Source organism: Diorhabda carinulata, chromosome X (genome assembly GCF_026250575.1).
Source record: "Diorhabda carinulata isolate Delta chromosome X, icDioCari1.1, whole genome shotgun sequence".
In the NCBI taxonomy this organism is placed as follows: domain Eukaryota; kingdom Metazoa; phylum Arthropoda; class Insecta; order Coleoptera; family Chrysomelidae; genus Diorhabda; species Diorhabda carinulata.
This window is the reverse complement of record NC_079472.1, coordinates 61,885,024-61,903,598: the sequence shown is the minus strand read 5'-3', so window position 1 is coordinate 61,903,598 and position 18,575 is coordinate 61,885,024. Positions and strand designations below refer to the sequence as shown.

The window sequence follows — 18,575 nt, the reverse complement described above, 5'->3', positions numbered from 1 at the left end:
AATTGGATATTAAGAAGATTGCTTGGACTTTTTTGGATCTTGTATCGATCAATCAGGTGTGGACGGATTATAGTTTTATTGAGGGAATTTGTTCAGAGAAATATCAACTATCGAAATATGACAAACATTAAAACGTTTCTTTTAATAATCATATTCGATAGAGGAAGCAGTGAATATATAAAAACAACGTTTTCGTGTTTCAAAATGCAGTTTTAATCTGCTACATAACAATAAAATAAACAGAACAGTTCACAATTTTTGAAATACTATTCTAAGCAACAGTTTTTTAACGAAGAACAGGAAATAACTTTCGGTTTTCTTTGATTGGTAAATCTTCCCAAAACTTTGAAGATCCTATTGCCTCCATCTTTATCATTTCCATTTTAGTCGGTGATTCTATTTTCATAGTATCTATTAATTTGCTTCCAGGTGTAACCGGTAGCCATTCAATATTGTTAAATGAAGGTTTACTGAAGAGAAATTAATTGTTTCTATCAAAGAGTAACAGTGTAATATAATTTGGTTATAAACACTAAAAATAAAATCATAAGCACTACAACTAATAGAGAAACAACTTGAAAAAGATGAAGATGAAGAATAGGTAGGGAAAAAATAGGAACGAATACAAAAGGTAGAAGAAGTTTCGTAATATTGTAAGCAAACGATGTAAAACGTTTATACTAAAGAATATCGTTCATATTAAGAGGAATATCACATACGAACAAAATTATATAAAAACAAGTGAAACCTCGTAAAAAAAGAAGAAACAGATATAAATTAACCTCATCTGCATATATGTCTCATTTCAAAAATAACTGTCTTAAATTATTGGAAATAACTTAAAATAAACACAGGAAGAAAGTTGAGACTTGGATTAGCTTCATTAACATTTAAATCTTCAAAATTAATGAATAAATTCATATCGAAGTTGTTGAAATATGCAAAAGAAAAAAAAAAGAAGACATAAATTAACCTTTTCTGCCTCCGAATTTTCAAAATTCACTTCAAACAATTTTAAATCTCTAGAAGCGAATAAAATAAGAATAAAAAGACATAAATTCACGAAGAAATTCATATCGAAATTGTTGAAACATACAAAAGAAGAAAAAGAAGACATAAATTAACCTTTTGTGCATCCGAATTTTCAAAATTCACTTCAGAAAAAGTTAAAATCTCTAGAAGCACTTAAAATAAGAATAAAAATATAGAAATTCATATCAACATTGTTGAAACATACAAAAGAAGAAAAAGAAGACATAAATTAACCCTTTGTGCATCCGAATTTTCAAAATCCACTACAGAAAAAGTTAAAATCTCTAGAAGTACTTAAAATAAGAATAAAAAGACAGGAATTCATATCATAATTGTTGAAACATACAAAAGAAGAAAAAGAAGACATAAATTAACCTTTTGTGCATCCGAATTTTCAAAATCCACTACAGAAAAAGTTAAAATCTCTAGAAGTACTTAAAATAAGAATAAAAAGACAGGAATTCATATCAAAATTATTGAAACATACAAAAGAAGAAAAAGAAGACATAAATTAACCTTTTGTGCATCCGAATTTTCAAAATCCACTACAGAAAAAGTTAAAATCTCTAGAAGCACTTAAAATAAGAATAAAAATATAGAAATTCATATCAACATTGTTGAAACATACAAAAGAAGAAAAAGAAGACATAAATTAACCTTTTGTGCATCCGAATTTTCAAAATTCACTTCAGAAAAAGTTAAAATCTCTAGAAGCACTTAAAATAAGAATAAAAATATAGAAATTCATATCAACATTGTTGAAACATACAAAAGAAGAAAAAGAAGACATAAATTAACCCTTTGTGCATCCGAATTTTCAAAATCCACTACAGAAAAAGTTAAAATCTCTAGAAGTACTTAAAATAAGAATAAAAAGACAGGAATTCATATCATAATTGTTGAAACATACAAAAGAAGAAAAAGAAGACATAAATTAACCTTTTGTGCATCCGAATTTTCAAAATCCACTACAGAAAAAGTTAAAATCTCTAGAAGTACTTAAAATAAGAATAAAAAGACAGGAATTCATATCAAAATTATTGAAACATACAAAAGAAGAAAAAGAAGACATAAATTAACCTTTTGTGCATCCGAATTTTCAAAATCCACTACAGAAAAAGTTAAAATCTCTAGAAGCACTTAAAATAAGAATAAAAATATAGAAATTCATATCAACATTGTTGAAACATACAAAAGAAGAAAAAGAAGACATGAATTAACCTTTTGTGCATCCGAATTTTCAAAATCCACTACAGAAAAAGTTAAAATCTCTAGAAGTACTTAAAATAAGAATAAAAAGACAGGAATTCATATCAAAATTATTGAAACATACAAAAGAAGAAAAAGAAGACATAAATTAACCTTTTCTGCATCCGAATTTTCAAAATTCACTTCAGAAAATTTTGAATCTCTAGAAGCACTTAAAATAAGAATAAAAAGATATAAATTAGCTTCACCGATATCTTCATCTTGAAAATTTTATGAATTTATTTTGAATTGCTGAAGGAGCTAACGAAAAAGTAGCAGCACTGCTATTAGTTTAGTGCAAATTAAATTGTATACAATACAATAATTACCTGGTATTTGCATAAGTAGCAATGAATTGTGTGAAAATTTTAATCATTTTTTCGTCCCTACTGCTTCTTCTCAATGGAATAAAACTTGTTTTAAATAATAATGCAACGTCATCGCCGTGACAAACGCCTACAACGAAATTAGAAAAAAATTTGCATTGAAATAAATGACTTTTTTTCAAAAGATTCAGTTCTTTTGTTAGCATAAGTTTCCAAGTTGGGTTACATAGGATTATTACCACGAAATAGAAGGGTATGAGAGAGAATCGAATGAGGAGATTACTTAATTAATTCACACAACTCAAAAACAGAAATCGAAATAAAAAAACTAGGTAAACTGGACATACTCCACAGGTAGTTCTGGGGGTTTTCAACTGGTGGCTCTCCTTGAGATTGGTTTCCATATCAAACTGCTGATATGCGGTAGAATATTCTCTGCAGTCGTTGAGGATGTGCTTAACTGACACAGGAAGTTTTGCGTGGTCGATCTTATTGTCACAATTTCTCTCCTATTTAAAAAGTTTCGGAAAATGTGAGAAGTAGATGGGTAGATGTTATGTAATGCTCCATATATCACGCCAAGAGGTTTTTGAAGTTAGTCTTCAGATCATTGGCAAGCTCAACCTCCTGAAATCCTTCAGGAGGATTCTTCGTGGCTTCTTCGGCATGGCGATCTGCAGATTCGTTTCCAGCAAATCCAGTGTACGATGGAACCGGATAAAAGAGACTGTTATATCAAGATAGTTTGTCGTACATTTTCTGGACAATTGGATGGTTGGGGAGGATAAATTTGGAAAGAACTTATGAGTTCGTGGTTTGTAATGTCTGCGTAACCGATTGGAAGCATCCGTATAGAAAATTGGGTCGCAGGATTTTTTATGCAAAATTTCTAAGAGGACGTTTGGGGATTCACGTTTATTGTAAATTGTAAGTGAGGTATCTACTATGGGAATATTTTTGGTCCAAAGGGGAGAAGAAGCAAAGAAAGGTCAAGGAGAGGTTGGTATATAAGGACGTGGTAGCGAATGGACAGGATTGGAAGATAATTTAGCAGCATATGACATGTCCTCTTAAAGACAGTAGTGGCTTCAACATCGGCACTAGCCAAATGCAATAAATTGGTATTAAAATGATCTGGTTTTGCGAAAAACATGAAGGGATGTTTTATTTATTGTTTAGCATCCAGAGAGTAAACAATAAAATCGTGAACATATTATTGGTATGTTACCGAAATGGACGTAAAACTGAAGAATTTATTTACTGGAGTTTTGTTTAGGAGAAAAGTAGCTAGTGTAAAGTTTCACTGAAAACAACTGCAGTCAAATCAGATTTACCTTTTTTGATTCCAAAGTACGGTATTGATGGATTAGTTGGTATATAAGTGAAGAAATAATAATAAACTTCGCTCTTGTTAACCGCCGATTGTAATCTTATTGCTTGTTCCGTATCGGTAAAAAAGAACCTATCGTTGATTAACTGAAACATATTTATGCGGAAAATACATTTAGAACAATAGTTGATTAAAAATTATCGAGTTATTAGCTCGAAGAAAGAAGGATTCAGAAAGAACAACTGTGCTATAGATGCTAATTTTGTGATACTGAAAAGGCTATAGATTTCAATAAGATGTGCTTCATTGATCTCACCAAAGCACTTGATAAGGTACGATTAAGGGATGTAACACTCTAGTGAAGAGAAGGAAGATTCACTCCAACATAATAAAAGTAATCGAATACCTCTAATTACACATTATATCAGACAAGTAGACAGCCTCAGCCCGACTGACAGATCTTGTTCACCATCATAATGGATGAGATTATAAACGAGGTAAAGCAAGCTGGAAGATGATACCGAATCGGAAACAGAGAAATAAAAATAGTATGTTTGCTGAGGACGCAGTAATAATTTCAGAAGACGAAGAAAACTTTCAAAGGTTGCTGTATAGGTTTGAATAAATAGCGAAAGCTTTTAACATGCAAATATCCCTGAATATTCTACAGTATCCAGAGAACCGATAAGATGTAAACTTGTAATAAACGATCAAAACAAGCGATGTCAATCAAATATCTAGAATCGAGCATTACAAGTAACAGAAATTTAAAGAGGAGCGTTATTAATATCATTTATGTCTATCAGGAGCAAAGTCAAAATATACAGGACCTGTGTGAGACCAGTAATGACATACTCGATAGAGATCAGAGCAGAGAGCATCGTAACTAAGAAGCTGAGATCAATGGCGGGACACACATTATTTAACCACAGAGAAATGATGAAATAAGGGAGATGTGTGACAGCCAGGATGTAGTGAGATGGACGAGAAATCGGCGAAGGAAATGGAAAGACCACGTGGACAGAATGTCAGACGACAGTTGGTGAAGATTGCAAAGGAAGAAAAACTGAATACATCCCAACCACCTACAAGATGGTATGAAGCTGGTCCTCATCGATTATTCGTCTCAATAATTTAAATAAACAAATTATATCGGACGTCTTTGCTAAATTATCAAATTGGAGTAAATATGAACGAAATATTAATTACAAAACATTCAATATTGTTAATTGTGTGGCTTTCCAAAAAACATGATAATACTGATTATACATATCACTAAATAAATCAAAAAATATTTCACCTCCACCATAGAAGAAAGATTGTCTTCGGCTAGTGGTTTATGATCGTAATAATACTTTCTAATACTCTTCGTAACCGCCATCTTATCAGCTTCATCTACTGTATCGTACAAATCGAGCAAATATGGTATAATTTCATCCCACTTTTTATCTACCTCGTTTGTAGCACGAGTTAATATCATACCTGTAAAAATAAAAACCAACTTAAAAACTTGAAGAAATTTAGACGAGAACGAAAAAGAAATGCTGGAAATGACGTTTAAAAATGTTGATTCAAAGTTTAAGTCAGTGTCAGATGTGTTATACAAAATTCGTTTCAAAAGTCAATTAAAATTTCTTATTTCTTAGTCCTTTTGATATGTTTATGTTTATAAATATTCTTGATAAAGACTTAAAGAAAAGTCGAAACGTCAATTTATTTCTATCTTTTAAAAAAAAACTAATTTTGAAACAGAAGAGACTTGATATCAAGAATATTTATAAACATAAACGGTCTAAGAAATTGAATTGAATATTCCCTTTTTTATTTCGTTTTCGAGATATTGATTTTTGAAAGTACAGAGTTGCAGTCTTTATTAAAAGGAGCTGCTTACGATGTAAACTATAATAATACAAAGTACAGAGTTCAGAATAAGGAAAATTAAACGACAAGTGAACAGTTTGGAGTGAAAATCCGATAGTATCAAGATGACATAAAACCAACGATTAATTTCAAAGACACCAGAAACCTCCAGAAAAAAACATCATACAACATCAACTCTTCTGAGTATAACACAAACTGATGTGAGCAACAAGTGAATACGGAAATAGAAGAAGATTATGGACGACTATTCTTCTTCGTAGAAGTCGTGAGTCTATAACAATCGTTGAGGCTAAACAACTCCAATTAAACTTCAACTCAACATCCTATAAGTATTTTCAATAAATAATTACAATTTATGATAATTTTCTTCAGAATGTCTCTTTATGGCGAACGGTTTTCTTAGTATGTACGACGATCTAAAAATCTACATATCTCCTAAACCAAAAGTTTTATCGAGTTAAGCAAAGAATATCTTTTTGTTGAAAATCAATTGAAAAATTCATTATTGCTATATTTAGATTGTACAGATTGTCCTTGTGAAAGTTACGGATTGTTAACCATTGAGCACAAACCTCCTCTAGTCTATAACTATAATTCAGAAAGGAGAGGTCGTATGAGACATTTTTTTTGGCACGACATGATTTTCACGCCATCTATACTTAGCTTGGCACAGGCAGAGTTTTGCAGAAGTTCCAAAAACTTTCTTCCTACATTCCTACGAGTAGCTTTTTCTCTCAGTCTTGAGACAACAATTTGAGCAACGATTCCAATATTTGAAAATCATGGTTATGGTACGTCAACTCTCCTTCGAATTTTTGTGGGTTTGGGAAATTTTCTTATGAAAAAGACTTAAATGTAACATTTATGTAACAAATGTAACATAAATTTTATCACTTGAATAGAATAGAAATAGAAAGAATCGAATAGAGCAGAGAAAAATAAAATAGAGTAAAATAGAATAGAACCCAATTGAATTTAAAAGAATAGAATAGAGTAAAGTAGAGTAGAGTAGATTAGAGTAGGGTAGAATAGAGTAGAGTTGATTAGAGTAGGGTAGAATAGAGTAGAGTAGATTAGAGTAAAATAGAGTAGAGTAAAGTAGAGTAGAAATTAGAAATAGAAAAAGAAAAAGAGAACGAAAAAGAAAAAGGAGAAGAAAAAGAAATGGAAATAGAAACAGAAATAGAAATGGAAATAGAAACAGAAACAGAAATAGAATAGAATAGAAATATTTACCTAGTGCTACGAAAATTCCTTCGTCTTTGACATTAGATGTAATCCATGGAACGTTCTGAAATTCACCCCGCTTGATCAATGTATATGGATGTTCATTTAAAAACGGATTATCCCCTTTCTCTATAACCGGACCGAAAATAATGAGCGGTACTATTTTAAAGTATAGAAATAGCTTTGACATTGCTGTCAAAAGATCCTTAGCGGTAGTTTTACGAAGACATTCAACCATTTCTTTGGTAGAATGTGTTGGACAATCGAGATGGGACGCTACTTGTTTCGCTTTAGTTAAAGGTTTTTCTATGATTGCCCAAGGAACGAGCGCAGTTCCACTTTGTGATAATCCTCTATGGAATAAACCTGAAAGGTGTATGTTAAATGATAGGTATCTGCAAACATGTACTACTCGTTCGATATCATTATTTGGCTTGAGACTTGAGGCTTTGAAACAATCTTAATTTATAGTAAATACTTTTCTAAATCATGAAAAATTGATTAGTTTCTACGAGGAAATATAAAAATATATTAAGTTTAGGTAGTAGGTAGTTTAACTCTCTCCGATCCTTAACATTATAAAAACATACTTCCGAATCTCGAACATAAATAAAATAATCTTTGAATTTATAACGTAAATAGTTTTTTTTTCATAAATACATCGTTACCTAATCCATAATCCCAACAGTTTTCGATAAAATTAAACATATATTATGATTGCCATCTTACTTACCTTTCGATAAGGGTGAAAGGTAATGATAGTGAACGCTTGCGCCACCAGCTGAAAATCCAGTTAAAGTAATGGAATCGGGATTTCCACCAAAATATTTTATATTATCCTTAACCCATTTTAAAGCCATAACTTGGTCTTTCAAACCATTGTTACCAGATACAACGTTGTCTTCGGTACTTAAAAATCCTATAAAGTTTAAATCGCATTTCTTAAACTAGGCGTGAACATTAAATTTGTTACGTGAATTTTTATAACAAGAATTATTCGCCTGAAGAGTTTCCAGCCTCAAACCAAAGATGTCAGTACTCATTAATATAAGTCTTCGTCAAACTCTACACACGCTTGCCACGTAACCAGGACTCTACCTCCGCATTTCTTTCGAATCACAGTCCACCAAGTGCCTCTTTTAAAGGACCAAATGAGTAATAAAGGACAAATCATGATTATGAGGAGAGTGCTCCAGCGTTTACCAATCGATTTCGTTCAACGTTTTCATCTTAAACCGAGCTGTATGCGGTCTGCCGTTGTTTTGCAGCAATATCGCACTACAGATTAAAACATGGCGTCGTTTTGATCTGTAGACAGACTTCACTGTATTTTTAAGTAAGTCACCATAATATTACGCGGTTAATGTTCGGTGTTTCAAGAGAAAATCAACCGCAATTACTTCTTTCTTGTCCCAAAACAAGGTACACAACAACTTCTCCACTGGCACCAAAGAGCTAATCTGCTCTAAAATATGCAAAGACAGTTTCATAGACTGGAAAAGTGATTGCGACCGTTCTTTGAGATAGTTGTAGCTATATATGGTAAAAGGAAAAATTGCAAATATTAAAAAAAAAATGGGACAACAAAAATCAGGACAACGCACCTTGTCACAGTTCAGTGATCGCCATGACTAAATTTCACGAATGGATTGACCACCCACCGCATTTATCAGATTTAGTCCCCAGTGATTATTTTCTAAACTCAAACTTTAAGAAAGTCGACGTAATTAAAATAAAGAATCAATCTATAACTTACCTAAAATAGCCAAACGGTAATTAAATGAAACATACACAACATCCTCATCTAATAAATAATCAGGTCCGGCTACAAGTCCAGGAGAACCAACCATGAACGCTCCACCATGTATATGAATAATTACATTCAAATTTTCGTCTCCCACAATTCTCCTCAAAGGCACATATACATATACATACAAGCAGTTTTCGTCTCCTAGAATTGATTAGAGCAATTGGTAAGAAAAAAATTATATTATTGTTCATAACGTAATTAGGAAATTTCCCTTCTGGTATGAAAAATGTATTGAAACCGTTTTTACACGTGGTAATGACAAGCTTCAACAAGTTTACACAACCCTTGCTGCTTCGATCCAGAGCTGGAATTTTAACTTAAAAAGGATTAACATCAACGCAAATCAATGGAGACTATTAAGGATGAGTTTTGAAGTATAAAAAATTGTCCCAGTTATTTCGCTGGAGACTAGAATCATTAAAAGATGATCCACGTGCTGATTACTCCAGGAAACATTACATTTGGTGGAAGAAATTGTTCTAAATGACACAAACAACTGCAGCCCAGACTAATATTTCCAAAACAAGTATTAATGAACATTAAAATATGGCAAAATGGGGGCCTGGAATTATCAGCGTCGAATCGATAGTTGTGAGCGATTTTCAGAACTTTGCCACGAGGACCAAGAAAGTTTAATCAATTCAATTGTAATTAGTATTTGAACTATGCTCATTCACTATGAAACGAAAAGTAATGGCTACAATATTTTGAGTATCTTTTCGATCTACGTAAAGGAATCACATACAACGTTAAAAGATGCGGCAAAATCATCTGAGGTATGAGTATGCTTCATGCCAATGCTCCAGTACACACTGCTCCGCTTTTCAATGATAAGGAACACCATATAGCCCTGATCTGGCTACATCCGACTATTTTTTGACGTTAGACTAAGAGTTCATGGGCATGGAGAAAAGCAAGAAGTCACAAGCTTTATCCACTGTAAAGATCAGGACGTTTCCACAATCAAATAATATAAACGAATAGTTAACTAACATTTTTGACAGTTTTCTACTACACAGGAAGGACCTCTGAATGAAGAGTTGTTTCAGGATCTAATGAATATTGTTAAATGGTTGTTTGACTATTTTCTATGTTCCAAGTTGTGTTCATAGTTTATACACACTCTATTGCTACTTCTGTTGGTTAAGACGAATATCTTATAAAATGCGTTTTAGCCAAACTGCAATCTGACGCCAATCCAAGGATCATCTCTGATATGAAAGGATTTTCAAGAAGAACAAAGAAGGAAACTATGAAATGTCGTCTGACTAGGCCGTTATTCAGATCTAGCTAATGGACGTTTTACTACGACGCCCTTTTATAGTAAAATCAGTGAAGCTTTCCCAGCTTTGCCATATTTTAGTAGATCTAGACGAATGTTGAATGCTTGCAGACCATCCCTAAAATCGTTCGCAAGATTTTTAACATTTGAATGTTACAACTGACTAAAATAGTCCCATTAACGCATTCTAATGGATTTAAGAAATTATTGATGAAATAATACTAGCAGTGAAAAGTTTGGTTGAAAAACGCTGATCTGGAAATTGCCAATGACCTAGCCGATCTTGAAGACACTCAAGTGCTGATAAAAACCGAAATGTTATGGGAATCCATTGTTCACATATTGAAAAACACCTTAAGTTGTGGAAAAAGACAACAACCTTATTCTGATCAACGACAAGATAGAGTAAACTACGACGTATATCATCTGCAACTGTGAAACTTTTAACAACACTCAGAGGATCATTCTAGGATTTGACCTGATGAATTAGCTTTTTTTTTAAGGTAGTGACGCCCAGAGGATTCTCTAGTTTTGTATTAAACTATAAAAAGAGTAATTAAAAAAAAACTAATACTTTAAAGTAACTTAATCATAAAACGCGCTGCAACTTTAAAATTCTTGCCCGCGTCAAAACTATTGTGAACAATTGATTCGGCAAATTTATTATTGATTTGGTTTTTGTTATCAAACAATATACGATATGATTGTAAAAAAATTGAATAGCAAGTATCTTTGATATAATGGAGAGTCCCCAAAAACAGGGACTGTAACCGGATTCAGTCCAGCGATGAGTCCGGTAACCGCGAAAACGATTACCAGGATTCCATAGCGTTTGAGATGAATTTCATGTAAGTGGAAATTTATTTTTTCGATGTGTTTGTTCATTTTATTGGTACCAATAAATGAAACTCACTAACCTCTAGTTTATATTCAATTCCATAAAGAAGATTTGTAAATTCTCAGTTTCTCATTCAAGCAACAACAAATAACACCATTCAAGAACGAAAAAAAAAGAGAGACAGAAAAGACAAAATAGACCAAAGAGAGTTTGCCTTTCCAACTTCCTGCTATTTATATATTTTTCTAAATTTTCCTGTCGTAACTTTCTCATATTCATTAAAACCCGATATTTACACAATCAGAAATTTCAAATTTATGTTAATGTATCTTATATTTTTAGCCTTGATAAAGGATTGAAACTCCGTAAGTCCGGGAAAACTTTCATTAGTTAGAATAAGTGCGATCAAGAAGTCTATAAAGTCACTGAAATCAAAGATAAAGATGTCGAAGAATTTTCAGATCCAAGTACCTCTAAATTACCGGATATTTATCGGTCAAAACTAGTGGAATATTATAATATTCTATTGTCTGTAAAATGATAATAAATCAATCATTACCCATAACGCCCCTCAATCCAACAATAGGAATATAACATGCACATCTGTAGGTTTTATTGGCAATTAACACTCCATTCCAATTATCAGCAGCCTCCGGTTCCTAAAAAATGTTCAAGAGATAGTAACTTGGATTATAAATTGTAAAAATAACGAAAAACGAAAACTGACACGACAAATAAAGCCATCACTTCACTCCGATATCAAAACTATCTTTATCTGAGTGGACTACAGCTGGTGAACCAGGTCCGAAGCATCCAAAGGCACAAGGGAAGGTTCAGTTCAGTATTTTTAAACAAGATTTGATAATTTTTGAAACCAAAAAAAATAATAGTACGATGAAATCCATTGGAAAAAGAGGAGAATATGATAAAAATGAAAGGAAAAATAATTTACGGGCGATCTGATGTTAGGAAAGGAAAGGTGGTGAGTTTTTAAGGGTAAGAAACAGATTTCCGGTAAAACTACAAGTCTTAGGAAAAAAAGTCAAACAGCAAAGTTGTGGGTAATAAAAAGATCTACAACTTTTGTATGCTTACTTTTTTCACATAACCTCAAAATTCATGTGAAAAGTTCAAAAAAGTTTTTCGTTTGTAACTTTTATTTTACACAAAAAACTTTTTTTTCACGTTATTTTGACACTTCCTGTTGGTGTGGAAAAATATCACCATCCCCATGGTAAATTTTCTCAGAAAAGGCAAAAAATAAGACAAAAAAAAACACCCGAATTTTTTTTTGATCATTATGTACAATTTTTAGTTATTCATCGTATTTTTTCACTCTCATTACACGAAAAACGTGAGATTCCATGTTAAATTGCTTAACATAAGTAACTGGAGTGTCAAATTTTAATAAACATCTAAAAATTATACATAAAGGAATTTTCGGATCCGAATTTTTTCCGTTTTTCTTTTACCTTTTCTAAGAAAGTTTATCATGGTGATGGTAATATTTTTTTACACCATCAAAAAATAGAGATTTTAACGAATAAAAATCTCACCAACATTTAAAAAAAAATCTGTTATTTTGACTGACTGAGAACTTTCGTTCGAAAATTAGGGTACTTTTACCGTAATATGTCAAAATAACGTGAAAAAAATAAATATTTCAATTCAAATGAATATTTGGGACATCAGAAAATAAATTTTCCTCAAATTTCGTGATAAAAATCTTGATTTTTTGAATTTCTCGCATAAATTTTGAGGTTATGTGAAAAAAGTGAAAATACAAAAGCTGTAAATCTTCTCATTACCTACAACTTTTGTCATTTGTCAGTTTCACCAAGACAACGATTGTTAAATTGGAAGAATTACACCGTACAGTCCAGATCTGACCTCCAGTGACTACTGCCTATTCGCTAATCTCAAAAATGCTCACAGGTAAGAAATGAAGAAGCAATTACTGAAATTGGAGGCTATTTTGAGACAAAAGACAAATCCTACAAGCAAGGCATCGATAAATTGGAGAAACGAGAAGTTTTTCAGTTAGTCACAGGGCTTATTGAGTTATGTATTTTATAATTACACTCACAGCAAATCTCAAATGTCCAACTGGTGGTTTGGCGTATGGTATGCCTTCAAAAGCGGAATACGTTCGACCGTTGAAAGATTTTTTATAATATCCTTGTACGTGACCTTGAGGAATTGTTACAAATGGGTCTTCCGAGTTACAACCTAAAATTAAAAAGAAACGTAGGATGTTACCGTGACGAAATACAACAGCAACATCTTAAATTTTTGCTGGAAATTTCATATTCATAACGTTTTTCCAAATCTAAGCAATCTACATCAAGAAAGAAGATTTGACACTTGACATAAGGCGTATAATAGAATAAAATCAGCTCATTTCCGTTTCTACTCGGCTTTAAACTATTATTAACAAAAGGAAAATAACGCTGAAGGTGAAATTACTAACGAAATCGAAAATAGGTCAACAACTGAAGGAATAAAATTAAAAAATAACAAAGGATTCTGACGTTTTCTAATATATAATAATGTTATTATTAAAACACGATGCCCTTTGATCATATTAAGATAAAATAAGTTTTTCTTTTTTCGCCATCTACAACATTTGTTAAAGAGGAAATGAGGAATTTGAATTATTCGCATTCATAATTTAGATGAAGATGAAGTAAAGTAAACGTGGATTATCACTATGTAAATAGTATGTTGAAAATCGTGTCCAGTGTTAGCTCTTACTTTTTTTTAACTGAATTAAAAGTTGGGAAAATCAATTTTTGATCATTTAGATTTGAAAACAGATTAAAGTTATAAAGACAATTTTTGATCGAATTCAAATCAGAAAAGCGACCAGTTAAATTATGAAAGAACAAGAATTAATTAAAAAAAATTATTTGAAATTTTTTATTAAAGACGTTTCATTAAAAATATTGAAAAAAGAAAATATTTTACCAAATTGAAATAAAAAAATCTATTTTTCGACGAAATTATTTTAGAAATTACTACTTTTGACCTAATTGAACTGAAAAGAGTTAACTTTTGTTAAGATTAAACTGGAAAAATCCTATTTTTGGCAGAGAAGCAAATTTTCGATGAAATTTAACTTTGAAAAGCTTATTTTTGACTCAATCAAGTGTAAAATAACCAATTTTGATCAGACTGAACTTGTAAAAAACAATTTTCGTTCATATTTAATTGAAAAAACAATTATTTCATACCCAATTAAGCACAAAAGGACCAATTTTGATCAATCTTGTAAAAGCCCATTTTTGATAAAATTAAACTTGAAAAAGTTTATTTTGGACCCAATTAAGCACAAAATGACCAATTTTGAAAAAAAACTGAACTTATAGAAGCCAATTTTCGAAAAAATTAAACTTATAAAAGCATATTTTTGACCCAATAAAGTACAAAATAACCAATTTTGATCAGACTGAACCTGTAAAAACCAATTTTCGATCATGTTTAATTAAAAAAACAATTATTTCATACCCAATTAAACACAAAAGGACCAATTTTGATCAAACTGAACTTATAGAAGCCAATTTTCGAAAAAATTAAACTTGTAAAAGCATATTTTTGACCCAATAAAGTACAAAATTACCAATTTTAATCAAACTGAACCTGTAAAAACCAATTTTCGATCAGATTGAATTGGAAAAAGGATATTTCATACCCAATTAAGCACAAAACGACCAATTTTGAAAAAAAAACTGAACTTAGAGAAGCCAATTTTCGATAAAATTGAATTTATAAAACCTTATTTTTGACCCAAACAACAAGAAGAACCAATTTTGACAATACTTATCCTGTAAAAGCCAATTTTTGATAAAATTAAACTTGAAAAAGTTTATTTTGGACCCAATTAAGCACAGAAGAGCCAATTAGAACCTAACTGAACTTATAAGAGCCAATTTTTCATCCAATTGTGTTTAAAAAAGCAAATTTTTGACAAAATCGAGCAAAGCAGAACCAATTTTTACCAAACTGAAATTGTAAAAACCAATTTTTAATCAAACAGAATTATTAAAGATTATTTTAGACCTAATTAATCGCAAAAGATCGAATTTTGACCAAAATGAACTCATAAAAGTTAAATTGAGCTTAAGAAAGCTCATTTTAGACCCAATTAAGCACAAAAGAGCCAATTTTGAACAAACTTAACCTGTAAAAGCCAATTTTTTATTAAATTTGAACTTATAGAAGGATATTTTAGACCCAATAGAGGAGAGTAGAATAAATTTTTAGCAAACTAAATTTATAAAAGACCAGTTTTGATCAAATTGAGCTTAGAAAATCTTATTGTATAAAACAATTTTCGTTCATGTTTAATTAAAAAACAATTATTTCATACCCAATTAAACACAAAAGGACCAATTTTGATCAAACTGAACTTATAGAAGCCAATTCTCGATTAAATTGAACTTATAAAAGCATATTTTTGACCCAATAAAGTACAAAATAACCAATTTTGATCAGACTGAACTTATACAAATCAATTTTCGATCATATTGAATTGTAAAAACATTATTTCATACCCAATTGAGTAGAAGAGAACCAATTTTGAAAAAAAAACTGAACTTATAAAAGCCAATTTTTCACCAAATTTCAACTTAAAGAAGAAACTTTTTCACCCAATCAAATACAAAATAAACAGTTTTGATCAAAGAGAACTTTAGAAATCCAATTTCAAAAATCTATTTTCTTCAACTTAAACTCGTACAATTCATTTTTTGGCCAAATTTTATTTAAAAAAGCTAATTTTAAATCAAACTTAACTTTGAAATGATTAAACTTGAAAAGATCATTCTTATGTTTCTAGATCGTCTTGATTTTAGGTCTCTTCTGACTCAAAATTAGTTTGTTTTATCAAAACCTCAACAGGTCGAAACGTCAAATCTTTATTTGTCTTTAAAAAAAATTAAAAAAAAAACTAATGACCTAAAATCAAAAATATTTAGAAGCATAAACATATCAAAAAGTCTAAGGAATATGAAATTATAGAAAAAAGCCATTTATATACATTTTTTTTATTTTATTGACTAAAAAACATATTGTCTCATTGGACCTTTATAAATATACTTTTCATAGATAATGGTGCAATATTCATCAATTACTCTTTAATGAGAGATAGTAAACTTGTACTAACCTGCTATCAAACAATAAAAAATAAAAAGTATCACTAGAAAAATCATTTCAAAGTTTATAGAAATAATCGTATTCTTTGCAATCTGTTGTTTGTCACTATGAAGTATATAAATTCATTCTATATACTAAAGCTGTATATATATACGCCAAATAGAATACAGAAATGTCATCTGATTTAATTTTCAAATAATAATACAATAAACTAATTATTACTTAAAGCAGCAGATGCCCCATCAATTATTTAATTAAAATATCGTTAAGTTATTCAGTTTCAGTACACTTGTAATAAATAATTTTTCAAATATTACATAATGTTTTTTTAAATATACCGGAGACAGAAGCTTGTTATCTATACAAAGAAACAAAAACATAAAACAGACTACCAACATTAATTTTCACAGTCGTTTAGACCGCTTCCAAACGGAAGTTTCGAAGTCCATTATTGCTCTCCAATCGCACGATTTAACAACCCAATCAACAACGTGCGTACGCATGCTGCAAACGGCGCATGTTCCGAATTGTCATTTTTGAAATCTATACGTCAAAAACAGCTGCGTTTCCACATTACCCCTCAAATACTAGATAAATGTTTGGTCTTCAAGAGTTTTAAAAAGTAGATAAAGAAGTTTTAAGTACTTTGAAGAACGTATATATGTTTATTAATTTGTGTTTTTTTTGTATTTTCTTTGACGAATTTAGCAAAAAATTCTTCTGGAACACTTGTTTGGAAAGTTAACTATAACAATTTTAAAGCCGTGACGTCACGATACGGTTGTCTATTGAGGTTATGTAGGCATTTAATTCGATTTATTCAGAATTATAATTTAATTATAATCATAACCAGGCTACTTAAAACATTCTCTACATTATTGGATGCAGAAATATGGATTATTACTCAATAAAGATTATAAGAAGGTGCAAGGAGGTAATCCAAAGTGAAAAACGTAGTTACAAAGAAGTGTTTTCATCGTATTCGTATTTGGTTATCAATTTGCTGAGGGTAGAGAGAAGGAGAATAACCTGTGTAATCTTCAATAGTTGGGATTAAATAGTTTCCGTTTCTTCTGTTAAGTTCGTATGTTTGCTTGTGGCTGAACCCGTTTTCCCAAACACTACGTATAATAAGATGGCGCCACATTAGTATCAGGGTAAATTTATTTTGGGTTATATGTACTAAATTATTTTGTATGGAACTCGTTGAAATTTTCAACAATGAACTGCTTAAGTTTAAAGTGATATTAATTTGTTTACCTCGGTATACTATATTTTATTTGAAATCTGAATTAGTGTTTCTAGAGAAAAAATTCATCGTTTATTTTTGTATCCGACTAAACAAGCTGGAATAATTAGCTGTAGGTACCTTCGACCAAATGATTTTTTTGTATGTCAAGTTAAACTCGTAAATTTCTCGTTTGCTTAGCTTCAACGGTTGAAAAATTTTTTCTCTCTCAACTGATGGTTGCAATCTGCGTTTCTTGAGTTTTAAAATTTCCACTAATTATTTCAACGCTCACTTCTACCCACCTTATGATAAGGATCGTCGTGAACGTTAGTTATGACGTCGCAACCACTACGATCGTAGTCGCTATGTGGAACGTCCATTAGAGTATTCCAGCCGTCGTGAATGCTTACTGGAATGTACCCAAAGTAGTAACAGTTCTAATTATCTAACCTCAATTCGAGAATTGAAATTGTAGGTGTTTTAATGTATTTAGAATTAAAAAACTTGAAATAATGAGTCCATATAAGTACAAAGTTAATGTTTTAAATCGTAAAATGAGAGAAGATAAACGCAAACAAGAACTAGAAACTTTTTATAATAAAGTTATTCAGAGAGCTCATTATAATGACGATGAAATACCTGTTTCTGACATTCCAGATTGTACGATTTTAGACGAAATCGTTGCTACATTAAGTTGCATCGATGATAATAAAGAAAATATAGTGAAATTTGTTGAGAATCGACTTAATAGTGAATTGAAGAAATATTTGATAAACCGGAGTGCCGCGAAGATCTTGGAAACTGAAGATTACGAATATTGGCATAACAAAGTAAAAGTGACAATAAAAGAATTAAGAACTCATTTGTCTATGTCCCAAATTAAATTCTATCTGTGTTATTGTTTTCACCACTATAATAAGAAGTTAATCGTGAATTTTATAGATATCTGGCTGAAAAATAAATTACAAAAATTACTTATCGACAGAGAGTCAGTGAGAAATAATCCCAAGGAGCTATCAAAAATTCAACACAACATATTCTGTGAATGGACAAGACTTTGCACTAAAATATCGCTGGAATATGTAGTTTGTTATGCATTAGAAGTAATCAAAAGATAAGTTATATTCAACAATTTAATTTATTAATTTTAGCTTTATTTATGCTACATTTTAGTATTTGAGCTTTTCAATGTTGTTTTGGATCTCAGTTTTTAGTG

The 18,575-nt window shown here is 30.9% G+C and overlaps 1 protein-coding gene across 1 annotated transcript; it reads right to left on the bottom strand.

The window, feature by feature from the left end:
- Window positions 1–189: 189 nt before the first annotated feature.
- On the bottom strand, window positions 190–16,246 carry LOC130900737 (venom carboxylesterase-6-like). The gene is made up of 10 exons (XM_057811548.1): window positions 16,139–16,246; window positions 13,061–13,203; window positions 11,534–11,633; window positions 8,801–8,995; window positions 7,778–7,963; window positions 7,054–7,410; window positions 5,237–5,418; window positions 3,941–4,082; window positions 2,610–2,736; window positions 190–470 (listed from the first exon to the last, which is right to left on the bottom strand). Exons 1-10 carry the CDS (start codon window positions 16,182–16,184, stop codon window positions 287–289), a joined length of 1,662 nt encoding a protein of 553 aa, XP_057667531.1. The 5' UTR covers window positions 16,185–16,246; the 3' UTR covers window positions 190–286.
- Between the last annotated feature and the right edge of the window lie 2,329 nt (window positions 16,247–18,575).